This window comes from Delphinapterus leucas, chromosome 18, assembly GCF_059928025.1.
Source record: "Delphinapterus leucas isolate spDelLeu-1000000601 "Yukka" chromosome 18, BTC_Dleu_Yukka2, whole genome shotgun sequence".
NCBI lineage: Eukaryota > Metazoa > Chordata > Mammalia > Artiodactyla > Monodontidae > Delphinapterus > Delphinapterus leucas.
The window spans coordinates 54,234,847-54,258,775 of NC_143146.1; the positions used below are offsets into that span (position 1 = coordinate 54,234,847).

Consider the following 23,929-nt stretch of genomic DNA (forward strand, 5'->3'; position numbering starts at 1 on the left):
AAAACCCACTTGGTTGTGCTGTATAATTCTTTATATATGTTGCTAGGTTCAATTTGCTGGTATTTTATTAAGGATTTTTGCATCTATATTTCTAACATACTGGACTGTAGTTTTCTTGTGATGTCTTTGTCTGGTTTTGATATCAGGGTAATAATGGCCTTATAATGAGTTGGGAAGTGTTCTCCCCTGTTTTGTTTTTTTTTTTTGAAAAGTTTGTGAAGATTGGTATTGGTATTAAATATTTGGTAGGATTTACCAGTGAAACTATCTGGACCTGGACTTTTCTTTGTGGGTAGTTTTTGATTACCTGTTGAAACTCTTTACTTGTTATTGGTTTATTTATATCTTCTATTTCTTCTTATTTGGTTTCTGAAATTTGTGTTTCTAGAGATTTGTCCATTTAAGTTATCCAGTATTGGCATATATGTTCATCATATTCCTTTATAATCATTTTATTTCCAGTCAGTAGTAAGTAATGTCTCTTCTTTAATTTTTAATTTTAATAACTTGAGTCTTCTTTTTTTCTTGGTCAGTCTAGCTAAAGGTTTGGCACTTTTGTCAATCTTTTCCGAAGGCCAAGTTTTGGATTTGTTGATTTCCCCACCCCCCTTTTCTATTTTATTGGTTCCCAAATCTCATCTTTATTATTCCCTTACTTATGCTGGTTTTAGGTTTAATTTGCTCATCTTTTTCCAGTTTTTTTTTCCTAACATGTGCTTAGTGTTCTGTATTTTGGTTTTTTACTTTGCAGATTTAATCGATGAGAAAAATGTTTTTTCTAAGGATAAAGATATATATTTGCACAGAAAGATACTGAGTAAAATCAGTTTTTATTTAATTTTAGTTCAACTGTCAAGGCTACAGTATATACATTAAAAAAATTGTTTTAGTGTTTTAAAAGAAACCAGAATGACCCTAAATAAGAGGTGGAAATTAATTCTGGGCTTCCATTTTCATCTATAGTGGAAAGTACTTTGCAGTTTTGTTCTGTAGCTATTCACTATGTCAGACTATTGAATGAAGGCAGTGAATCATCAAGGTTTGCGTGGGTTGTTACAGGTGCATTTGATTCCATTGAAGCTGGACATCAGTGCACAGGTGCAGTGAATATGAGTAAGAACATGGAAATTGAGTACTTGATGAGACTGACTGGATGAAGCATAGATGTCTCAACAAAAACCGTATGGCTGTCCATACACAGGAAGGGGAGGTAGGCTGTTTCCCAGAGGACATTTTTTTGTGTTAAATCTGCCCATACTATGAAAATATTCCAAGATCCTCATTCAGTTAAAGAACATGTAGAGGTTTGTGTGCCCTTTAGAAACTGGTGACTGTAGACCCAAAGAGTTACAAAAAACTTGGCCTGTTCACTGGAGAAAGAGAATCATCATGAACTTCATTGGAATATTTCTACGGGAAGTACTAAATTGTTTGGCTGTTGTTAGTGGGAAACAACTATAATTTGTTGGTGGAGGTGGTGGGTAAACTAGATTTTGATCCTGGAATATATTATCTGTAAGGTATCTTTGCTTCTTTCCTTATTTTTAATTAACTCAGGTAGGTATAACATTTGAGTTTTGTATCTGTTTACTACCTAACTGTAATTGTGAAGGTAAGTTAGGAAAAAAATGAAGCTAAACAGCATTATAAAAATGTTAGAATTCTGTTATCATTGTAAAAATGGCTTCACAGTTACCAGTCAAGCAAAATGATTCTAAAAATGCTTCATTTCATATATACTTTTGGAAAACTAGGTGTTTCAGAAGGTGATACAGGGGAATAATTGGCAAGGAAAGCAAGAGTTTGATTTGTATTTCAGGGCAATATAAGGAATTTTTTTCTTAGATGCTCTAAGTAATAGAAGGACTACATTAAGAATGTTTCTTTGTGAGAATCCTGGATTTCTCACGAAAAGGAAAAAAATGAGTCAATAACAGTTCTATCTTTAAAAATTCCAGAAGGCATTATTTGCAGTGGTAACAGTATCAGAGTTAGTATTTTTCAGACCTGCTGATCAACAGTTAATGGTAATTGTAATGATCATGAATTCATTTTGTTTGTTTAAAAACAGTTAAATTTTGGGAGAAGAAAATAAAAGCAAGCATTGGCTTGGCCAGAAAGTTCTTTCGGTTTTTCCCATAACATCTTACAGAAAAACCCGAACAAACTTTTTGGCCAACCCAATACTTTTCCTAGGTATTCCAATACCTAGGAAGGTATGACAGTATACTATAATGTCTGCTGACATTTATTAATCCCCTTCACAATTTTTGCCAAATCTACATAACACCTATAGTGTTATTTAAAAAATATTTTTCAGTAAATTTGATTACTTTTTTGTTTTTCGTAAAAACCACAGATTTGTGCTAGTATCATTTTTATAAAACACATAAAATTAAAATCTAACTTAAAAAGTTTCAGTTGGTGAATTAGCTGTAATCATCTCTTGTTCCAGCATGGGCACCACTCTTTGGGAAATACTGGTATAGGGAAAGGAGCATTGCTTTGGAATCAGGCCTGGTTTGGAATCCTGACTCCATCACACATTTGCTTGAGCAACTACCTGAATCTGTTTCTGGATCATAAAGTTGGGGAAGATAATACTTAAGGAGTTGCTGTGTTCTTTAATTAAATGATAAAGTTTGTAAAGTGCTTGGTTCGGAGAGGGTTTTCAAGAACTGGTCGTTCTCTCACCATCCCCACCCATCACACCTCATCTCTGCAAGAAGTTACCTAGTTTCATTTTAGTGTCATAGTTCTTGGACAACTTATCTCTAGCTAGCTCCTTTGGAACCAAAATTGTCACTGTTAATTGTACATTTATTAGAAATCAACCCAGCAGTTTTGGTCCTTGTTGATAAACTGTTGTGCTTAGTTTTCTAATTTGGGTTTAAAAAAAAATCTGAAAAGACAGTTTCAGTGCCTTTCATGTTACAGTAACATTTTAAACGGGATCTGTATTTATATTGTGAAAAATTGTGTATCAGATGTGGTTTGTAGGGCTTTGTCTTTAAGGGTAGTAAAGAATTCTTTTAACTCATACATAAGAAAAGCTGGATAAGGGCAGTAATTTAGGAAATTATCTGCAATAGTCACAACATTTGCCCAGGTTAGATTTTATTAGCAGAAACAAAGCTTTTTCAATCCTGGTCAAATTATAACTGTTAGAAGAAAATATTTAAATCAGGAGAAGGTGGTTGAACTTGGAAATTTTTTCAGTTCATAAAAAATTTTGACTGTATAATTTAAGCTATTTTGAGGCTTAAAGTTTTACTGTGATCTTAGATACCTAACAAGTGGATTGGCTTTCTTGATTTTAATTGGCAGCGGCAGATAGCTATTTTCAACAAGAAGAGCCATTACATGTTGTTTTGCAAGAAAGGAGTTGAATATACAGTTATATTGTATAATTGAATATAGTTATACAGTATACAATTATATAATTGAATTTACAGCTATACAGTATTATTGAAATATAAATGGTAAGTAAACTTGAAGTAAAATGGGTCCTTTATACCTTAGTAAAACTCCTTAGACTAACTTTCATAGACAAGTTTGGAAAATTGAATTGTTCACTTAATTACTGAGTGAATGACTATAATATACATTTTTTAGATTCAGTAAATATGCCTAATAAACCAGGAAGGACAGTGTTCGCTGCAGTTTTTTTATTTAGGACATTTCATGTGAACTTTCCATTACCTTGATTTATTTCCCCAATTAAATCTTGTTTTGAAGTTCTGAAGCTGGAGATTCTATTTTATTCAGTAGTATTTTATACTCCTTTATGAAGAATTATGTGTAACTTCAGTATATATTTTGTTGTACTTTTTAAAATGATTAAAACTGATTTTAAAAATTTATTTCACCCTAGAGATGGGAAGGTACACCCTTATTTAAAGCTCTAGCTGTGGGTTTAGTAACTGCCAGTAGATGGCAGTGTAAGTTCATGGAAAACTATATCCTTCCATAAATTGAGTACTGAACGTTTTTTAAGTTACACATACTCTCAGTGAGATTGATCCTGGTGGGTTAAAAATGCCTATTACTTTTTTTTAAATAAATAAATAAATATTTATTTATTTATTTTCGGTTGTGTTGGGTCTTCGTTGCTGCACACAGGCTTTCTCTAGTTGCGGTGAGTGGGGGCTACTCTTCTTTGCGGTGCGTGGGCTTCTCATTGCGGTGGCTTCTCTTGTTGGGGAGCACGGGGTCTAGGCGTGTGGGCTTCAGTAGTTGTGGCACGCAGGCTCAGTAGTTGTGGCTCGTGGGCTCTAGAGTGCAGGCTCAGTAGTTGTGGCAAAGGGCCTTAGTTGCTCCGCAGCATGTGGGATCTTCCTGGACCAGGGATCGAACCTGTGTCCCCTGCATTGGGAGGCAGATTCTTAACCACTGCACCACCAGGCAAGTCCCTAAAAATGCCTATTGGTTTTTATTTTGCTTTGTAGTAATAGTCTTACTGCAGCATTTTTAAAAATCAGTTCTCAAACTCTAGGGTATGTCAGAATTATCTGGCGGCTTGTTAAAAGCATTGCTAGACTCAGAGTTTCTGATTCTATAAATTTGGGGTTTGGTCAAAAATTTGCATCTCTAACAAACTACTAATGATGCTAATGCTGACATTTATGATATTGATGGTGAGGATTGCACTTTTAGAACCACCTTTTTGTTGTTGTTGTTTTATTGCAGCAAAATACACTTAACATGAGGTTTACCATGTTGACCATTTTTAAGTGTACGGTTTAGTGGTATTAACTACATTCACATTTTTGTGCACCCATCACCACCATCCATCCCCATAACTCTTTTCATCTTGTATAACTGAAATTCTGTACCCTTTAAACAATAACTTTCTGTTTTTCCCTCCCTCTAGCCCCTGGCAACAACCATTATACTTTATGTCTTTATGATTTTGACAACTTTAAGTAGGCTGATATAAGTGGAATCATACAGTAATTGTCTTTCTGTGACTAGGTTATTTCCCTTAGCGTAACGTCCATGTTGTAGCACATTTCAGAATTTCCGTTTCAAAGCTTAATAATATCCCATTGTATGTCTGTACCACATTTGCTCATCCATTCTTCCGTCCGTGGACAGTTGGGTTGCTTCCACGTTTTGACTATTATGAACAATGATATGAACATGGATGTACAAATATTTCTTAGAGATCTGCTTTCAGTTCTTTTGGATATATAGCCAGAAGTGGAATTGCTGGATCATTTGGTAGTTGTATTCTTAACTTTTTAAGGAACTGCTCTATTGTTTTCCACAGCAGCTGTACCATTTTCCACCAGCAGTGCACAAGGGTTGCAATTTTTTTCACACCCTTGTCTACAGTTGTTTTCTGTTTTGTTTTGTTTTAAGGTAGCCATCCTCCTGGGTGTGAGGTGGCATCTCATTGTAGTTTTGAGTTGCATTTCCTTAATGACTAGTGATGTTGCACATCTTTTCATGTGCTTACTGGCTATTTGTGTATCTTTGGAGAAATGTTTATTCAAGTATTTTATCAAACATTTTTGAATTGGATTTTTATTGTCGAATTTTAGTTCTCCATATATTTTGGGTATTAACCTCTTATCAGATACATGATTTGCAAATATTTTCTCCTATTCCATGGGTTGCCTCTTTACTCTATGGATGGCATCTTGGTGTACAAATTTTTAAATTTTCATGAAGTCCAATTTGTCGGTTTTTTCTTTTGTTACCTGTGCCTTTGGTGTCATATCCAAGAAATCATTGCCAAATCTAATATTGTTAAGTTTTTGTCCTATGTTTTCTTTTAAGAGTTTTATTGTTTTAGGTCTTACATTTAGATCCTTGATTCATTTTGAGTTAATTTTTGTACATGGTATTAGGTAAGGGTTCACCTGCATTCTTTTGCATGTGGATATGCAGTTTTCCCAATACCATTTGTTGAAAAGACTTCTGTTTCTCCAGTGATTGGTCTTGACACCCTTGTCAAAAATCATTTGACCATATATGCGAGGGTTTATTTCTGGACTCTCTGTTCTATTCCATTAGTCTCTACATCTGTCTTTAAGCCAGTACCACACTGTTTTGATTACAGTAACTTTGTAGTAAGTTTTGAAGTCAGGAGTGAGTCCTCTTGGTTTTGTTCTTTTTTAAGATTGTTTTGGCTCTTTGGGGTTCTTTGAGATTCCATGTTAATTTTAGGATGGGCTTTTCTTTTTCTGCAAAAAAAAAAAAAAATGGCATTTGGATTTTGATGGAGATAATGTTGAATTTATAGATCTCTTTGGGTAGTACTGATATTTTAATAATATTAATTTTTCCAATTCATGAATATGGGATGTGTTTCCATTTGTTTGTGTCATCTTGAATTTTTTTCAGCAATGTTTTATAGTTTTCATTGTACAAGTTTTTCACTTCCTTGGTTAAGTTAATTTCTAAGTATTTTATTCTTTTTGATGCTGTTGTGAATGAAATTGCTTTAGTAATTTCCTTTTCAGATTGTTCGTGTGTGTAAAAGTGCAGCTGATCTCTGTGTATTGACTTTTTGTATCTTGCTGCTTTGCTGAGTTCATTTATTCTAACAGGTTTTTCTGTGAAATCATTAGGGTTTTCTACTAGTAAGATCATATCATCTGCAGAGATAATTTTATTTCTTTCTTTACTATTTGAATACCTTTTATTTCTTTTTCTTGCCTTCCAGCAGTAGAACTTCCAGTACTGTGATGATAGATGTGATGAAAGCAGGCATCCTTGCCTTGTTCTTGATCATAGTGGAAATGTTTTCAGTCTCTCACCATTAAGTATGATGTTCATTGTGGGTTTTTCATATTTGGCATTCATTATATTGAGATAGTTTCCTTCTATTCATAGTTTGGTGAATGTTTTTATAAGGAAAGGGTGGTGAATTTTGTCACATACTTTTTCTGCAGCAATTGAGATAATCACGTGGGTATTTTTCCTTCATTTTGTTGATGTGGCAAGTTATATTGATCAATTTTTATGTTAAACCATCCTTGCATTCCAGGAATAAATTCCTCTTGGTCATGGTGTATAATCCTTTTAATATACTGCTGAGGCATGTTTGCTAGTATTTTGTTGAGGATTTTGCATCCATATTCATCAGGGGTGTTGGTCAGTAGTTTTCTTGTGGTGCTTTTGTCTGGCTTTTGTCTGGCTTTGGTATGAGAGTAATGCTGGCCTCAGAATGAGTTTGGAAGTGTTCCCTTCTGTTTGATTTTTTGGCAGAGTTTGGTATTAGTTTTTAAAATGTTGGGTAGAATTCACCATTGAAGCCATTGGGTCTAGGGCTGTTCTTTGTTGGTAGGTTTTTTGTTTGTTTTTTAAATTAATTTTTATTGGAGTATAGTTGCTTTACAATGTTGTGTTAGTTTCTGCTGTACAGCGAAGTGAATCAGCTGTATGTATACATTATCCCCTCTTTTTTGGATTTCCTTCCCATTTAGGTCACCACAGAGCATTGAGTAGAGTTCCCTTGTGCTATACAGTAGGTTCTCATTAGTTAATCTGTTTTATACATAGCAGTGTATATATGTCAATCCCAGTTTCCCAATTCATCCCACTTCCCCTTCCCCCCTTGGTATCCATATGTTTGTTCTCTGGTAGGTTTTTGATTTCTGGTTCAATCTCCTTACTAGGTATAGGTCTATTCACATTTTAATAATCATTCTTTTTAAACAGTTCTTTGCTTTAAAAATCTTATTAAAATAATACAGCATTATTGTGTTTTAAAAGAGTGTCCTCATATTCTACTACCCTAATCCATTTGGTCATATTTCCAATGAGTATGTATCTATACACATATGTTTTAGTGAAGTCATAATGTGTGTAACTTCTTTTCATGTTCTGTTTTTTATATGTTACTTACATATTTTCCCCCACTTTTAATGTGTACTGTCCCACCTATTCCTTATTGCCCTTCTGTCTAAGAGAATTATGCCCTACAATGCAACATTCTTGTCAGAAAGAGATCATGTAAGCCTGAGAAGTGTTTTAATTTGATCTTTTTTGTTTTTTTGACTGCTGTCAGTGGGATGGTTTTAAAATAATACTGTATTGGTCACATACTATTATAAGTTTTAATGGTTTTTCTTCACTTTTGACCTTTGTTTTTCTGAAGTTCACAAATAGGGTGGTTATATTTTCTAGCTCATTTTGAACAGGTAACATCAGCAGACATTTAAAACAAGCCATGCATAGAAGCTACTTTTTTCCCCTGCCACTTCTAACTCATGTCACTTTTCTTTTGCACTTGCAGGGCATAGCATGTTTACAGTGTAGTGTATAATATTTCAGTCCTACCTAAGTGCAGCATTGGAATGAAAATCTATCAAAATGATCACTAAAAACAAAGGTAGTTTAAGCATCCAGTTAGTTTACTTAACTTCTTCCATCAACTCACTGTATAATTTAGATGATTTCACTTGACTTTTTTGTAATGAGTGACATTTTAGAAAATCTGAATATATAATGGCTTACAACTTCACCCTGTAACAATGGGAAGCAAAAGGCAAATAAATTGTTGATAATAATATATTATACAGGTGTGTTCTTTGGCCAAAAAGAAAAAGAGTGTGTGGTAGCTAGTGATGATTTGTCCATCAAAACCTGAAACTATTGATATTTATTGAGATGAGAAATTAATGAGATTCTGCTTTACTATTAATAAAGAGAGCAGTACGTTTTCTGTTTTTCTCATTTTCCCCCAACACAGGGAGTGGGGAAAAGCAGACACCCCAATTTATAGTTAATTTATTGTACTGAAGTAAGCTGTATATTGCTTCCAAATCTAATTTAATCCATAGTAAATAAAAATACCTTCATAAAATATTTTTAAATTTTAAAACTATGTTTCTTTAACAGATTTCTATAATCCAGGAGCTTGTTACTAATTATGAAGCCTCTCTGAAAACGTGTGACTTTTTTAGCCCTTATGGTAAGTTTAAATTAGATTGAGTTGAAATTTGATTACTCATTTCAATCCATTTTTAATCACTAACACTATCTTATGTTTATTATGTATGTGCTACATGATAGCTGTTCCCTAAATAGTTTTTGAATTAGTGAATGAAATGAGAAGAACACTTGCAATCTTAAGTAATTAAAAATGTCCTAATCTTGTCAGGGGGGAGTTAACTCCATTTTAATATGAATAAACAGAATTGAGAGGTTGAGCAGCTTGACCAAGATCAAGTAGTTAGTTTATGTTCAAATGTATTTTTCCTGAATTCCTACTTCTTTGTTCTTTCTACTCTTATATTACTTTAAATCCTGTATAATTTGGTTCTTTGTTTTTCTGTTTGTAGGGGCATATGTAAATCAAGGCAGCTTTATTTAGAAAACACTCTAGAATGCTTTCAGTCATGCGAATGGTAACTTTGGTTTCTTCTTGCATCTTTTATTTGTTATCACCCTTTTGTTCTTGTTAGTTTGAATCAAATTTCACAATAAAATAACAGACACAGAAGTAAATAATGAACCCTCGTGTCCCCATCACCTAGCTTCTTTTATCAGTGTTTCACCAGTATTATTTGAAGTATCTTCTGTCGACTTTTTTTTCCTGGAGTATTTTTAAAGCAGACATACTGTTTCCCCTGTCAGTACCTTAGTATGCGTCTCTAACTGTTTAAAACACTTAAACACAAGATGTAGCCACAGTGCTGTCTTACACAAAATTAACTCTCATACCACAGTATCTAACACCCAGTCTGCATGCAAATTTTCCCAATTATTTAAAAAATTGTATAACTGGTTTATTTGAATATGGATCCAACTAAGGTCCACACTTTACATTTGATTGTTATGTCACTGATATTCTTTTAATCTTGAGTAGTACTGTCCACTCCTTTCCCTTTTTTTTTTTTTAAAAAAAAGGCTGTTTGTCGAAAGGTCACTTGTCTTGTGGAACGTACCATGTTTTGAATTTGGCTGATTGTCTTCTCATGGTATCATTTAATACATTTTGCTGTCATCCATACATCTTACAAAGTTCGAGTTAGATTTACCGACTTTTTTTTTTTTGGCCTTGCCGTGTGGCAGGTGAGATCTTAGTTCCCCAACCAGGGATTGAACCCATGCCCCCTGCAGTGGAAACGTGGAGTCCTAATCCCTGGAACGCCAGGCAATTCCCCTAGATTTACAGGCTTGATTAGATTCAGGTTCCATATGAATACTTCATATGTGACACTTTGTACTTCCTGTTATATCACATCTGAAGGCAGAAAACATTCTGGTGGTCTCTCTTTTTGTGATATTAAGATTGATCAGGGTTTTGATGTTTGTCAGCCTAATCTGCCCATTAAAAGTTCTTCATTGGCCTAATGATTTTTGCAGCCACTGAGAATCGTTGCGTTCATCCCTTATTTCATTCTAATCATCATTCCTTCTGCATTTATTAGCTGGAATTCTTATAGAGAAGTTTTTTTTTTATTAGTTATCTATTTTATACATATTAGTGTATATATTGTCAACCCCAAGTAAAGAACTTTTCTTCATCAAAGATTTGGTTCCCCTGAAATATAGTTTATATGAGAGGAGCAAGATAAATGCTTGGCTCTTTGCCTATGTTTATTATTTGTGTTTTAATTTTATGCTAATCTGTGTGTTTTCATCGTTGTCATTTCATTTGGTCATCTAGTCCAGGAGACCTTCTGTGTTTCCTGAGGTTGCATGAGTAAATTCTCCTTTCTGCTCTTTCTACCTCATTTTATACCTGTGTGTCTTCCCTTCTGAAATCCATTTTGAGTGCCTGGTATTTCTTTATCTACTCTTCTGTAGCTTGAGTGTACAGAATGGGGAACCAGATGGAGCTCCGCTGATTCTGTGTGACCATCTTGTCAGGAATGTGTCCCCCTAATACCCTTCAGTTTTGGGTTTCCCTGATGTAGTGTCGAGGCCTACTTACAATGCTAAGTAAGCCCTGGCCATTCTTGCCTTTGTGGAAGTTTTGCAGTGGTAGTTAGGGACATCTTTTCTTCAAGCTATTTTCCTTGACTTTTCCTGGACCTGCTGCCTTATGCTCTCAGCCTGAGAATTCGTAGAGTTAGATTGATTTACCTCTTTTCCCCAAACTGTTTCTTTGGAGTGAGGTATGGGTAGAAGCCTATGAAACCAGCATCTTGTTTCTCTGTTTGGCTGCTACGTTTTGAACTTCACGACATGAAGTCATATCTCTTTCTGTTGAACTTGGTCATTTTTGCTGGATTTGTACTGCTTATCGTAATAGTTAATTTCAGTATGCATTGGGAGAAAGAAAGTATGTGAGTTGCTCTACTTTGCCTCATTCCCTGTAATGATGTTATATTTGTTTGGTTGCAGAGAATGGGGAGACAGAACCCCCAACGACACTACTCTGGGTTCAGTATTTCCTGGCACAGCACTTTGATAAACTTGGGCAGTATTCTTTGGCTTTGGATTATATTAATGCTGCAATTGCTAGTACTCCAACTCTAATAGAATTATTCTATATGAAAGCAAAAATTTACAAGGTAAAATCTTTGTCATGTTTTTTGAGTAGTTGAAGAATTTGGCCATTTTAAGAACGCTTGGAGTTCTTTCTGTGTAGAGATAACTTTTAGGACACCCTGGTAATCTATTCCTAATATTCTAATAATCCTAAGGAGTTTTATGTTATATAGTTGTATAGTCAGTATTAATAGTTTCATTCAGCTCTTAGTAAATATGAATTGTCATGTATCTAAAGATTTCTAGATAAATTTGACAGAAATGTAACAGATTTCTAATTTGTCTTTAAGAACTTTTTCCATTATGTTGTACCCATATTCTCTTAATCATAAACAGTGATTCCTTTAATACTTTCATTTCTTAAAGCATATAGGTAATCTCAGAGAAGCTGCCAAGTGGATGGATGAAGCTCAGTCTTTAGACACAGCCGATAGATTCATCAACTCCAAATGTGCAAAATATATGCTTCGAGCAAATATGATAAAAGAAGCAGAGGAAATGTGCTCCAAGTTCACAAGGGTAGGAAATAGCGTGTAATTGTCTGAGTTAGTAAAATTAAAGTTAAGTTCTGTGGTGATGTGTGAAGTTTGCTGCTGAAGTTCCTAAGAATTCACTTTTGTTATTATTATTTTTTAATCTTGTTTAGCTCACATCCTAAGTATGGTTTCTTACTGTGGTTGATGTCTGCGCTTGTGCTTCTGGTGGGAGATGATTAAAAAGCAATAACAGGAGCAAAATACCTTTATACAGAAATAAGCATTATGCCATACTTCAGTGCTTATATGCAAGATTTGATTTATTGTTCTTTTGTTTCACTAGTAATTTGTGACTGCTGTTTAATTTCTCAGTTACAGTGTCTTAACTTCATAAGAGCTCATAGAGTTCTTTCTCTGTAGAACTAACTTCTCAGGACTACTGGTCTCTGTGACATTAAGAATTTAAGTTCTTTCAAATTGTTAGGCTAAACATTTATTCCTTTGTTTCATCTTTCACCATCCTTTCATATCCTTTTCTACACAGACTTTCTGTTATATTGTAAAAACAGTACACGTTTATGGTTAAAAATATAAGGAGGCTAATGGAACAGAATAGAAAACTAATTCACACATATTTGGAAACTTGTTATGTACCAGAGGTGCTTTAAAAATCAGAGATAAAAGATACTGTTTGGATAATTATTTATTTGTGTTGAAAAAAATAAAATGACATCCTTATCTTACACTGCACACAGATCAGCTACAGGTGGATTAAAGATCTAAACGCAAACCTTTCACACTTTTGGAAGAAAGTATAGAAGTTTATCTTTAGGGCTCAAGGTAGGAAACATTTCTTAAGACACCAAACACATAAAGGTACAAGAGTAAAATTGATAAACTTGATTATATCAAAATTAAAGATAACGTATAACAAAAAATAATTATAAGCAAAATGACAAGGCAAACCATAGAATTGGAGAAGATATTTCCAACTCATATAAGAAGAAAAGAATTTATAAAGAAAGCCAAAGAATTCACTGAAATAGTTACACATTGAATGTAACATAGAGGCATTATGAGAAAACCATGTTTCAAGTTTGATTTCCAAGTTTTAATTAAGATACTTCAAAATAAATAATTTATATCTCCAAGTGCATTACATACAAAGTGGAGGGCTTTAGTGCTGGTGTTTGTAAGTAAGTTGTTTAGGATGAAAATAAGTTACCACTGTGCTCTGTGATGCTAATGTATCACTGATACAGCACCAGTGTACCACCTTGTTTAAATGTTAACTAGATTCTAGTTGTGTCTGGGTGTTAAGGGAAACCCCTTATAATTTAGAAGCCACAGAATAGCTTGAACTTTTTTGTGTGTGTGTGTGCCATACAAGGAGTCCAGGACAGCCAATGCTCAGAAAACCTGAAGTCCTCCATACAGTTCAGCACAGCCTTTTTTATTTATTTTTATTTTTGCTGTGTTGGGTCTTCGTTTCTGTGCGAGGGCTTTCTCTAGTTGTGGCAAGCGGGGGCCACTCTTCATCGCGGTGTGCGGGCCTCTCACTATCGCAGCCTCTTGTGGCGAAGCACAGGCTCCAGACGCGCAGGCTCAGTAGTTGTGGCTCACGGGCCCAGCTGCTCCGCGGCATGTGGGATCCTCCCAGACCAGGGCTCAACTCCGTGTCCCCTGCATTAGCAGGCAGATTCTCAACCGCTGCGCCACCAGGGAAGCCCTAGCTTGAAGTTTTATTGTGAAAATTTAACTACTTGCAAGAATGATGTCATAGAAACATTAAATACACATACACACACAATACTCAATAAGAAAAAGATGAGACAATACAAATATGGGCAAAGGAGATGAATAATTAGTTCACAGAAGTAGAATATGGAATGGCCAAAAGATATCTTCATTAGTAATCAGGGAAAAAACAATCAATATATCATTTTTTACCCATGAAGTTACCCAGAAATTTAAGACTGACATTACTTGGTATTGACAAATGGTATGTCATTCATACACACACAAACACACACATGCACACACATCTCACATACATATACCATATATCTGTGTTGTGTATATATTTATGATGAGAAAGAAACAACGTATGGCCTATGCATGTGATGTACATATACACATGTAGGTTTAATTTTTCATTAAAAGCTACTACTTATGGACCATTTGTTGTTTCTCATCGTAAAAGAGCTTTTTTTTTTTAATTCTTAATTTATTTTTGGCTGTGTTGGGTCTTCATTGCTGCACGTGGGCTTTCTCTAGTTGTGGTGAGCAGGGGCTACTCTTTGTCGCAGCGCGCGGGCTTCTCATTGCAGTGGATTCTCTTGTTGTGGAGCACGGGTTCTAGCCATGTGGGCTTTAGTAGCTGTGGTGCACGGACTCTAGAGCGCATGCTCAGTAGTTGTGGCGCACGGGCTTAGTTGCTCAGTGGCATGTGGGATCTTCCTGAACCAGGGATCAAACCCATGTCCCCTGCATTGGCAGGTGGATTCTTAACCACTGCGCCACCAGGGAAGCCCTAGGTAGACTCTTTAAAACCCACGTTTTAGAATTGTGTAGTAGGATACAAACTAGTATTTCTAAAACTCATATGGCATAGGATCAGCAGTAATTGTAAAGTGGCAGATGTAGTGGTGGTGCGGAGTATTAGCAAGAATGATGGTAATGATCAAGGGGTCAATCAAGAAGAAGATATAACAATCGTAAACATATATGTACCCAACATAGGAGCACCTAAATACATAAAGCAAATATTAATAGACATAAAGGGAGAAATGACAGTAACACAGTAATAGTAGGGGACTTTAATACCCCACTTACATCAGTGGACAGATCATCCAGACAGAACATCAGTAATGTTCTAAATCATTTCTGAATGCTTTCTAAAGCTGAAAGCGTTTCCTCTAAGGTCAGGAACAAGACAAGGATGCTCACTGATGCCACCTTTATTCAGCATAGTACTGGAAGTTCTAGCCACAACAATCAGACAAGAAAAAGAAATAAAAGGAATCCAATTTAGAAAGAAAGTAAACTGTAATTGTTTGCAGATGACATGATACTATATATAGAAAATCCTAAATGTACCACCAGAAAACTGCTAAAGCTCATTAATGAATCCAGTTGCTGGATACAAAATTAATATACAGAAATCTGTTGCATTTCTATACACTAACAACAAACTATCAGAAAGAGAAATTAAGGAAACAATCCCATTTACCATAACATCAAAAAGAATAAAATACTTAGGAATAAACCTATCCAAGGAGGTAAAAGACTTGTACTCAGAAAACTGTAAGACACTGATGAAAGAAATTGAAGAGGTCATAAACAGATGGAAAGATATATTGTGTTCATGGATTGGAAGAATTAATATTGTTAAAATGACCATACTACTGAAGGCAATCTATAGATTCAGTGTAGTTCCTATCAAAATACCAAGGGTATTTTTTTCACAGAACTAGAACAAATAATTTAAAATTTTTATGGAAACTCAAAAGACCCTGAATAGCCAAAACAAGCTCCCTGACTTCAGACTGTACTACAAAGCTACAGTCATCAAAACAGAATGGTATTGGCACAAAAACAGACACATAGATCCGTGGAACAGAATAAAGCCCAGAAATAAATCCCACACACTTACGGTCAATTAATCTACAACAAAGGAGGCAATAATATACAGTGGAGAAAAGACAGTCTCTTCAGTAAGTAGTGCTGGGAAAACTGGACAAATACATGTAAAAGAATGAAATTGGAACATTCTCTAACACCGTGTACAAAAATAAACTCGAGATGGATTGAAGATCTAAATGTAAGACTGGAAACCATAAAACTCCTAGAAGAAAACATAGGCAGAGCACTCTTTGACATAAATCATAGCAATTTTTTGAATTTGTTTCCTAAAGCAAAGGAAATAAAAGCAAAAATAAACAAATGATACCTAATTAGACTTAAAAGCTTTTTCACAGCAAAGGAGACCGTCGACAAAATGAAAAAGCAACCTACTGAATGGGAAAAAAGATTTGCTAATGATGTGACTCATAAGGGGTTAGTATCCAAAATAAACAGCTCATACAACTCAACGTCAGAAAAACAAACAACGTGATGAAAAAATGGGCAGAAGACTTGAATAGACATTTTCCAAAGAAGACATACAGATGGCCAGCAGGCATATGAAGAGATGCTCAATGTTGTTAATCATCAGAGAAACGCAAATTAAAACCACAGTCAGGTGTCACCTCACACCTGTCATAATGGCTGCCCTCAAAAAGACCACAAATAAATGTTGGTGAGGATGTGGAGAAAAGGGAACACTGTTGGTGGGAATCTAAACTGGTGCAGCCAGTGTGGAAAACAGTATGGAGGTTTCTCAGAAAAAATAGAAATACCATATGACCCAGCAGTTCCACTCCTGGGTATAAATCCAGAAACAAATGAAAACACTGATTCGAAAAGATATATGCATCCTAATGTTCATAGCATTATTTACAGTTGTCAATATATGGAAGCAACCAGTGTCCATCAACAGAAGAATGGACAAAGCAGATGCAGTATATATGTATATACAATGGAATACTACTCAGCCATAAAAAAGAATGAAATTTTGCCATTTGCAACAACATGGATGGACTTGGAGGGTATTATGCTAAGTGAAGTAAGTCAGACAGAGAAACACAAATACTGTATGATACCACTTATATATGGAATCTAGAAAATAGAGCTAGCGAATATCACAAAGAGGAAACAGACTCTCAGATATAGAGAACAAATTAATGGTTACCAGTGGGCCGGGAAAGAAGGGGACAGGGGCAAGATGGGGGTAAGGGATTAAGAGATACAAACTATTGTGTATAGAATAAATAAGCTACAAGAATATATTGTACAACACAGGGAATGTAGCCAATATTTTATAATAACTGTATAAATGGAGTATAACCTTTAAAAATTGTGAATTACTGTTATACACCTATAACAAATTATTGTACACCAGCTATATCAATAAAAAAAGGATGATGGGTATTAGAGAAAAATAAAATTAGGAAACTAGTAGTACTGTTTATGTTCATGTAGCACCTAATCCCATGTAAAATCACATGACATTTTACAGCAAGGTAATTAAGGCTCTGAAGAGGTTACTTGAATCATCTTTGGTCACATAGTCAGTAGTACTGGGGCTCAAACTCTTCAATGCCCTTTCCACTGTGTCACAATTTTGAAGATTAGAAATTAGAAGAAAGTCCAAGAGTAGATGTAAAAGCAGTGATGCTTGTAGAGAAAAGTACCACCTGGAAGGCCAAGCTAGATTAGAAATAAAGTACAATTAGAAACGAGTATATAAAACTTCTTAAGTTAAATAAATTCAGTGGTTTAAAAAGAATAAAAAACAGAAAACACCCACACAGCAAATCACAGCCGACTTGGATATGTCTGAGAAGGCCCAGAAGAATGAAGGGGAAGAAGGAAGGGGAAAGGTTGGCTGTTTGAGGAGAGTAGTCCTCAAAGTCTGGGGCTCAGCTTGCTCATCGTAATCATCTCCGATCATCCACTCTTGACAAGTTGCTGTGGCGTGTGGAGAGCCTGTTAGTGTATCCATACTGCTTCACTGGCCAGGCGTGTCCCTAATGTGTGGTGGATAACAGTGAACTGGGGGAGGAGAATTGCTAATGACTCTGATAATCAGTTTATATCTGCTTGGTAATAAGTGAGTGAAGTGCTCATATTTCCGTCTTGCAGATTTTTCACAGTTTAGAATGTTTGTAGAGTTGCTGATGCAAGTTGGAAAGTTCTAGTTAGTAAAGTTTTGAAATGAAAAATGATGTAGATTTCTTATAAACATATGTAGTCATCAAAAAATGGAATATATATGCAGCCCTAAAGATGACATAAAATATCACCATAATTTCCTTTACCCAGAGATAACTGGGTTTTATACTTGAATTCTGAAAATTGAACTGATAACTCACAATGGGTGTGAAAGAGAAGTGAATATTAAACTTATATAAATGTACCCATATTCTTACTGTCTTTCCTGGGGTCACATAAAGTATATTTTAAATAACTGTTCTAAGTTGTGACAAAACTCCAGTGCCCCTGCGCTGAAACTAGGCACTCTATGTCTTACACTCTTCTAGAATACACACTGAGCCTGAGTTAACAAATATTCTTTTTTTTTTTTTTTTTTTGCGGTACGCGGGCCCCTCACTGTTGCGGCCTCTCCCGTTGCGGAGCACAGGCTCAGCGGCCATGGCTCACAGGCCCAGCTGCTCCGCGGCATGTGGGATCTTCCCGGACCGGGGCACGAACCCGTGTCCCCTGCATTGGCAGGTGGACTCTCAACCACTGCGCCACCAGGGAAGCCCTACAAATATTCTTAATAAATTCCGTTATTTGGTTTTGTCAGCCCACTGCAAAGAGTTGGCATGGAACAGGACATGCTGTTAGAAGCAGACACATGGGTACAAAGGAAGTGACAACTGATAGCCTGACGTGGAGGGAGGAGACTTGGGAAACTGAAAAGCAGGCTTGGAACTACTAGTAAGCGATTTGAAAATGATGTTGTAAATAGCAGTGATCCTAAGTTGGCAAGGAAAGATTAAGTAAGTAGCTTTTGCTTAATAGACAAAAGATAGGCAGTGCTTCTTAGGATTACTGTCTTAAATAGATTGAGTAAAAGCTTTGGTGTTTAAAACTTAGCTTCAGTAATCTGCAGTCTTTTCTATGTAGGTTGTTGAATATCTCCACAGAGCTGGAAAATAAGACATGTAATTTTAAGTTGATAGCCTTTGGAAGCACATTGATATATTTGTTATATAATTTGTTAATACTATTTATTGTCATAATAATCCTTGTAGACATAGTTGTAAAAGAGAAAATGAGATTTTTAGGATCTCTTTTATTTGTTTGCTTCCTTTATTTATGATTGCTTCCATTTCAGGAAGGAACATCTGCCATGGAAAATCTAAATGAAATGCAATGTATGTGGTTTCAAACAGAATGCATTTCAGCTTATCAGCGTTTGGGAAGATATGGGGATGCTTTGAAAAAATGCCATGAAGTAGAAAGGGTAAGTTAATAGAGTTTCGGCTTTATTTTTCTCCTGTAAGGTGACAAAAAAAGCAGGTAGATTTCCACATGGGATCATCTACCTCTTATAACTACTTTGGAAACTTCATTGTGAAAAAATTCTTGATCTTTAGCCTTTCAAACATTCAGAAGTTGTGAATAAATGATTGCTTTCTTTTGATCCTCAAATGGTTATGATTTCGACATGTCTGCATACTTTTGCCTGAAGGAAGAAGGAAAAGATTAGTAAGTTATTGTTGCTATTATTAACATATACTCAAAACTCCTATTCCCTAATCGGGCCATTATTGATTTTCACCTCTAGCCTAGAAAGGTGCACAAGCTGATGGCCACCTCTCTCCTCTTTATGTCAGGATCTGCTCTATAGTCAGCCTCTCTCCAGTTTGTCTTCCCAGGATATTTGTTCTCACATTCAGCACTTTGTACACAATGTGTGGCTGGTTTGCAAGCTTATTTTATTACTTGCTAGGATTATGTGTGTGATGTGCCTTAGTAAGGGGACTTTTCTTTTCCTTGTGTGTGAATTTTTGTTTTCCTGTTCTTTGTCATCTCTGAAGCACTCTCCTTCCAAATGGACCACAGGAGGAAAAGAGCCACAAATGCACCCCTGAGGCAGCCCTCAGCAGCCCTCAGCTGGGGGTCACTCGGCAGCACTGTCCCAAGCTGACGCAGTATAGAGCCACAGGCGTCGTAGTCAGGTGAGCCTGATGTCTGCACTCTGGCAGTCACTTTGGCCTTTTTCCCACATGAAACTTCTGAGGTTGCCCAACAGGAAGGCTAAATCTTAGGGGGTGGCTTTGGTTGGGAACTGGAACTAGGATTCTACCTGAGCCCTTTTAGAAATAGCTTAGTTTTTGCTTTGCTTTGTTTTGTTTTGTTTTTTTCCTTTTTAAGCCTGGGCTTGATGGCTGGATTGCTGGGGGAAATCCTTCTCATCTTCTTGGAAAATATAAAGCCTTTGGATGATATATTCAGGCAGTATCCAAGCATTCTAAGTTTAAATCAGGCTCTTATTTCTGTGACAAAACCTAGATCACTAGCTTGTTTCGACACTCCTAGATGATGGTCACTCTAAAAGCATTCTGCTTGTTACTAAGGAACGACATTTTTATTAACCAGGACATTCTCAGGGAGTGGTAGATTGTTTCCTGAGTGAACAGCCTACTCGGCACGTATGGACCAGTAATTCCAGCGAGACCATAATTAGAAATTTATCAGATTTTCTGTGAAAGTCAAATTTGAACACCTAGGGACCATCATGAACTTTTCCAGCTCTAGTCCCATTCCTCCTAACATTAGTAACTGTACTACTTTATTCTTTTTAATATTTTTTGAAGATTGTTAGACTATGATTACTAGCTATTCCATTACTAAGTTTCATTCCCCTGTGTTTTCAGTGATTTTGAACTACTGCAGTTGAACCCTTGACCAGAGTGGGCGTTGGGGTGCCAGTGCTGTGTGAGGTTGAGAATCCCTCTGTGCCTTCTCGTTGGCTCTTTGTATGTGCGGTGCCTACCTATCCGTGGTTCTGTATCCATGGATGCAGCCAACCATGGATTGTGTAGTACTGTAGTATTTACTGTTGAAAAAAATTCACATATTGGTGGGCCTACGTGGTGGTGTTCAAGGGTCAGCTGTACTTCCAGTTCAAGAAATATGTTTTGACTGGTAGAAAGCATTTTTGAAGGAAAAAAAATTAGAGGAAATCATTGGTTATCAGAGATTAAAACATGGTAGAAATCGTCACCCTCTGGTCATGTTATATAACTGCTATTGCTAGAAACTTTACAAAGTGTCTTTAGGGTTTGCTGTTGGTGCTTGAAAATATAACCAGAAGCAGATAAGTAAGAAAAGGTCCTTCATATTCCACTTGTAAGCTAGTCTTTATAGTGAATAATTTATACAAAAAAGTAAATATTATAAGACTTAGCTCTTCTAGTGGTTATGTGTAAAAACATGAGTGTGTAGTACAAATAGGGTGATTAAATGTTTGCTGATTAATGCTTCTGAAGTTAATTTCTAATAAAATTAATATAATCTAAAAGAAAATTCTTGATATAACTGTAAGGATTTACGAGTAATTACAGAAATCAAAGATATAACGGGTATCTGTTTGAGTTACTTTTGTGCCTAGGTTTTAACTGTTTTAGTAAAGAAATGAGCACCTTTCAGATATAAAATTTTGCAGTTGACCTTCTAAATAGAAGGTCATTGAATAGAGAAATAAGTTCCAAGAAGGGCTAAGTCCTTCTCCCTTCGAGAATTCATTCAAGAGTTCTTTCACTGAAGGCAGTTTCAGCTTAGGACATACTGCTGTATGCTCTTACTAATTGGATTTGAAACATTAGACTTCTAGAATGGCCCACTGTAGTACTTCTTCTGCCTTCATCTTGCCCCCCTTAATAGGATTTTAGGATTATATATAAAGATTATGTAGTCCAACCCAATCCGATGTTTAGAACTTGTTTTATTAAACATAAGACAAAATGACCACCTTCAAAGTATTGGCTCTAAACTTGTGTTCAGAATAATATTTTTAACTATTTTATCTTTCAAGAATTGAGCTTTCTTTTCCTTTTTTTTCAGGTGATTAGTTTCTCATTATTTTAGTGTGTTGATTTATATCTGAAACAGGAACAATGTATATTTCTAAAACTTTTTGATAAGATCTAAGATTTCTGATAGATCAAAACCATAGGAAGTTCATAAATTTATCTTCTAGTGCATCTTTATCAAATTGACATGTGCTTCTATTTTTAAAAATTTATTTATTTTAATTAATTTATTTTTGGCTGCTTTGGGTCTTCGTTGCTCCGCGTGGACCTTCTCTAATTGTGGCGAATGGGGGCTACTCTTGGTTGCCATGCGTGGGCTTCTCATTGCGGTGTCTTCTCTTGTTGCAGAGCACAGGCTTTAGGCGCGCAGGCTTCAGTAGTTGTGGTGCGTGGGCTCAGTAGCTGTGGCTCGCAGGCTCTAGAGCACAGGCTCAGTACTTGTGGCGCACGGGCTTAGTTGCTCCGTGGCATGTGGGATCTTCCCAGACCAGGGATTGAAGTCAGTCATGTTCCTTGCATTGGCCGGCGGATTCCTAACCACTGTGCCACCAGGGAAGTCCTGACACATGCTTTTATAACAACCGATTTTCTATAAAGAAAATAGAGTTGCTTATTGCCCTAGTTGGTCTAGTTATTATTATTTCTTAAGTCCAGAGATTTTTGTAGCCTTTCTATGTATGAGCTCCTATTAGTCTCCTGCAGCAACTCTGAGAAGTACTGGGTGGGAGAATCTGGGTCAGAAGAGAAGGTCTAATAGGAAATTCCTAAAGAAAACCATACTTTTAAGCTGTGAATAGCATTTCTTAATTTTTTGATGACTTGTCTTACTTTGATACAAGCCTAATTTTGACAACTTAAGCAATTCCTGCCAGCATTCCCGCCGCATTTTCCCTCACCCCCAAAAGAGAGAACTAGTGTTCGTGATGAGGGGGAAAGTGAGTTAAGGCCATAGGCTGTATGTTAAAATTAGGGTGCCTAATTTCTGCAGTGGCCTAAGTGACCATATCATGTTCATGTTTGGCTGAAGTGCAGGGAAGGTAACTTTACCTATTTGCCTGTTTTTGTTATCTAGTATATTTTTATGTTTTATAAATTTGGAGACTTAAACATCACCCCAGGGTAGTTCTAGGGAGATCTTTGTGGTAATGGACTAGTTCTTTATCTTGATTGTGGTGGTGGTTACACAAATCTACACACGATAAAATCACATGGAACTATACACACACATTAAGCCAATGTTAGGTTTTTGTTTTGATAGTTACTATAGGATGTAACCTTGTGGGGAAACTGAGGGAGGAGTATATGGGACATCTCTGTACTATCTTTGCAACTTCCTTTACCTATAATTATTTCAAAATTAAAAGTTAAAAAAGAAAATCAACCTAAGATTATTTAATTGTTTTTAAGTAGGAGTATGCCATTCCTGAGCAGGTTCCTGAGACACAGGGCTTTCAGTGGAAAAACTGAGAAAGCCTCAGACAAACTGGGATTAAGTTGGTTACCCTATTTATGGAAGACATTAACTGGAGAGAGGCAGCCTATGGGCTGTTACTGATAAAGAGGCGGCTTAAATGTTTGTGGTTCCATATGGCTCCCTCTGAGACTTGACTTAAATCTATGTCTACTAATGCTATAGGAATATCTCTTGAAACTTGTGTCTGCCTTTTTACACGTAAATGTTTCTCACCCTTAAAAAAAGGTCCTGTAATCTCTTAGATGCTTTCATCTCATTATGTGTGCCATGATTTTGGGCACTGCCATTTTTCCTCAGTCAGTTGTATTGAATTTTAAGATATTATAGTGCTAGATATAACTTGATTTATATTAGCCGTGAACAACTATGTAATTCCTTGATTTAAAAAAAGTTTATGTTATTATTTGTCTTATTAATGGGAGGAATGCAACTTTCAAATATAACATTAAAGCATGATTCCTGAACTAGGAAATATAAACTAATTTAAAATGTTCATTTTTTTTTCTTCCCCATTTCTTTCCTTCACAATGTATACTTTTATTCTTTTTATCTTAGTATTCTTCCCTTAAAGTCTCAGGTACTTACTGTAATTCTGTGTATAGTGTATTTCTAATTACCAAGATAACTAAAATTATCAAATGACATGGACAATTACTAATGTGTTCTCTGCGCAGTGAGTTACTAGGCCTCCAGGACAGAGGGAAGATGAGGTAGTAGCAGAGTTTGATCTGTGTTTGTGTAACGAATCATTCATTTTCCTATATATTTTTGGCGAAGCTAAAATAGGGGAAAAGAAAGAAGATGGAGGTAGGGATGCATGTAGGGAAGAAAATAAAAGTATAAATTGTTTTGTCAGAGGATTAGTTGTCTTTTTC

General features: G+C 35.8%; 1 protein-coding gene across 11 annotated transcripts in view; it reads left to right on the plus strand.

The window, feature by feature from the left end:
• Positions 1-23,929, plus strand: part of NAA16 (N-alpha-acetyltransferase 16, NatA auxiliary subunit) — an 89,758-nt gene that overhangs the window by 32,576 nt on the left and 33,253 nt on the right. For all 11 annotated transcript variants that reach the window (XM_022574930.3, XM_089899488.1, XM_022574926.3 and 8 more), the window contains 4 exons: positions 8,854-8,926; positions 11,308-11,477; positions 11,821-11,973; positions 18,877-19,005. In XM_022574930.3, coding sequence (XP_022430638.1) covers positions 8,854-8,926; positions 11,308-11,477; positions 11,821-11,973; positions 18,877-19,005 — 525 coding nt within the window. The remainder of the gene's footprint in view (positions 1-8,853; positions 8,927-11,307; positions 11,478-11,820; positions 11,974-18,876; positions 19,006-23,929) is intronic.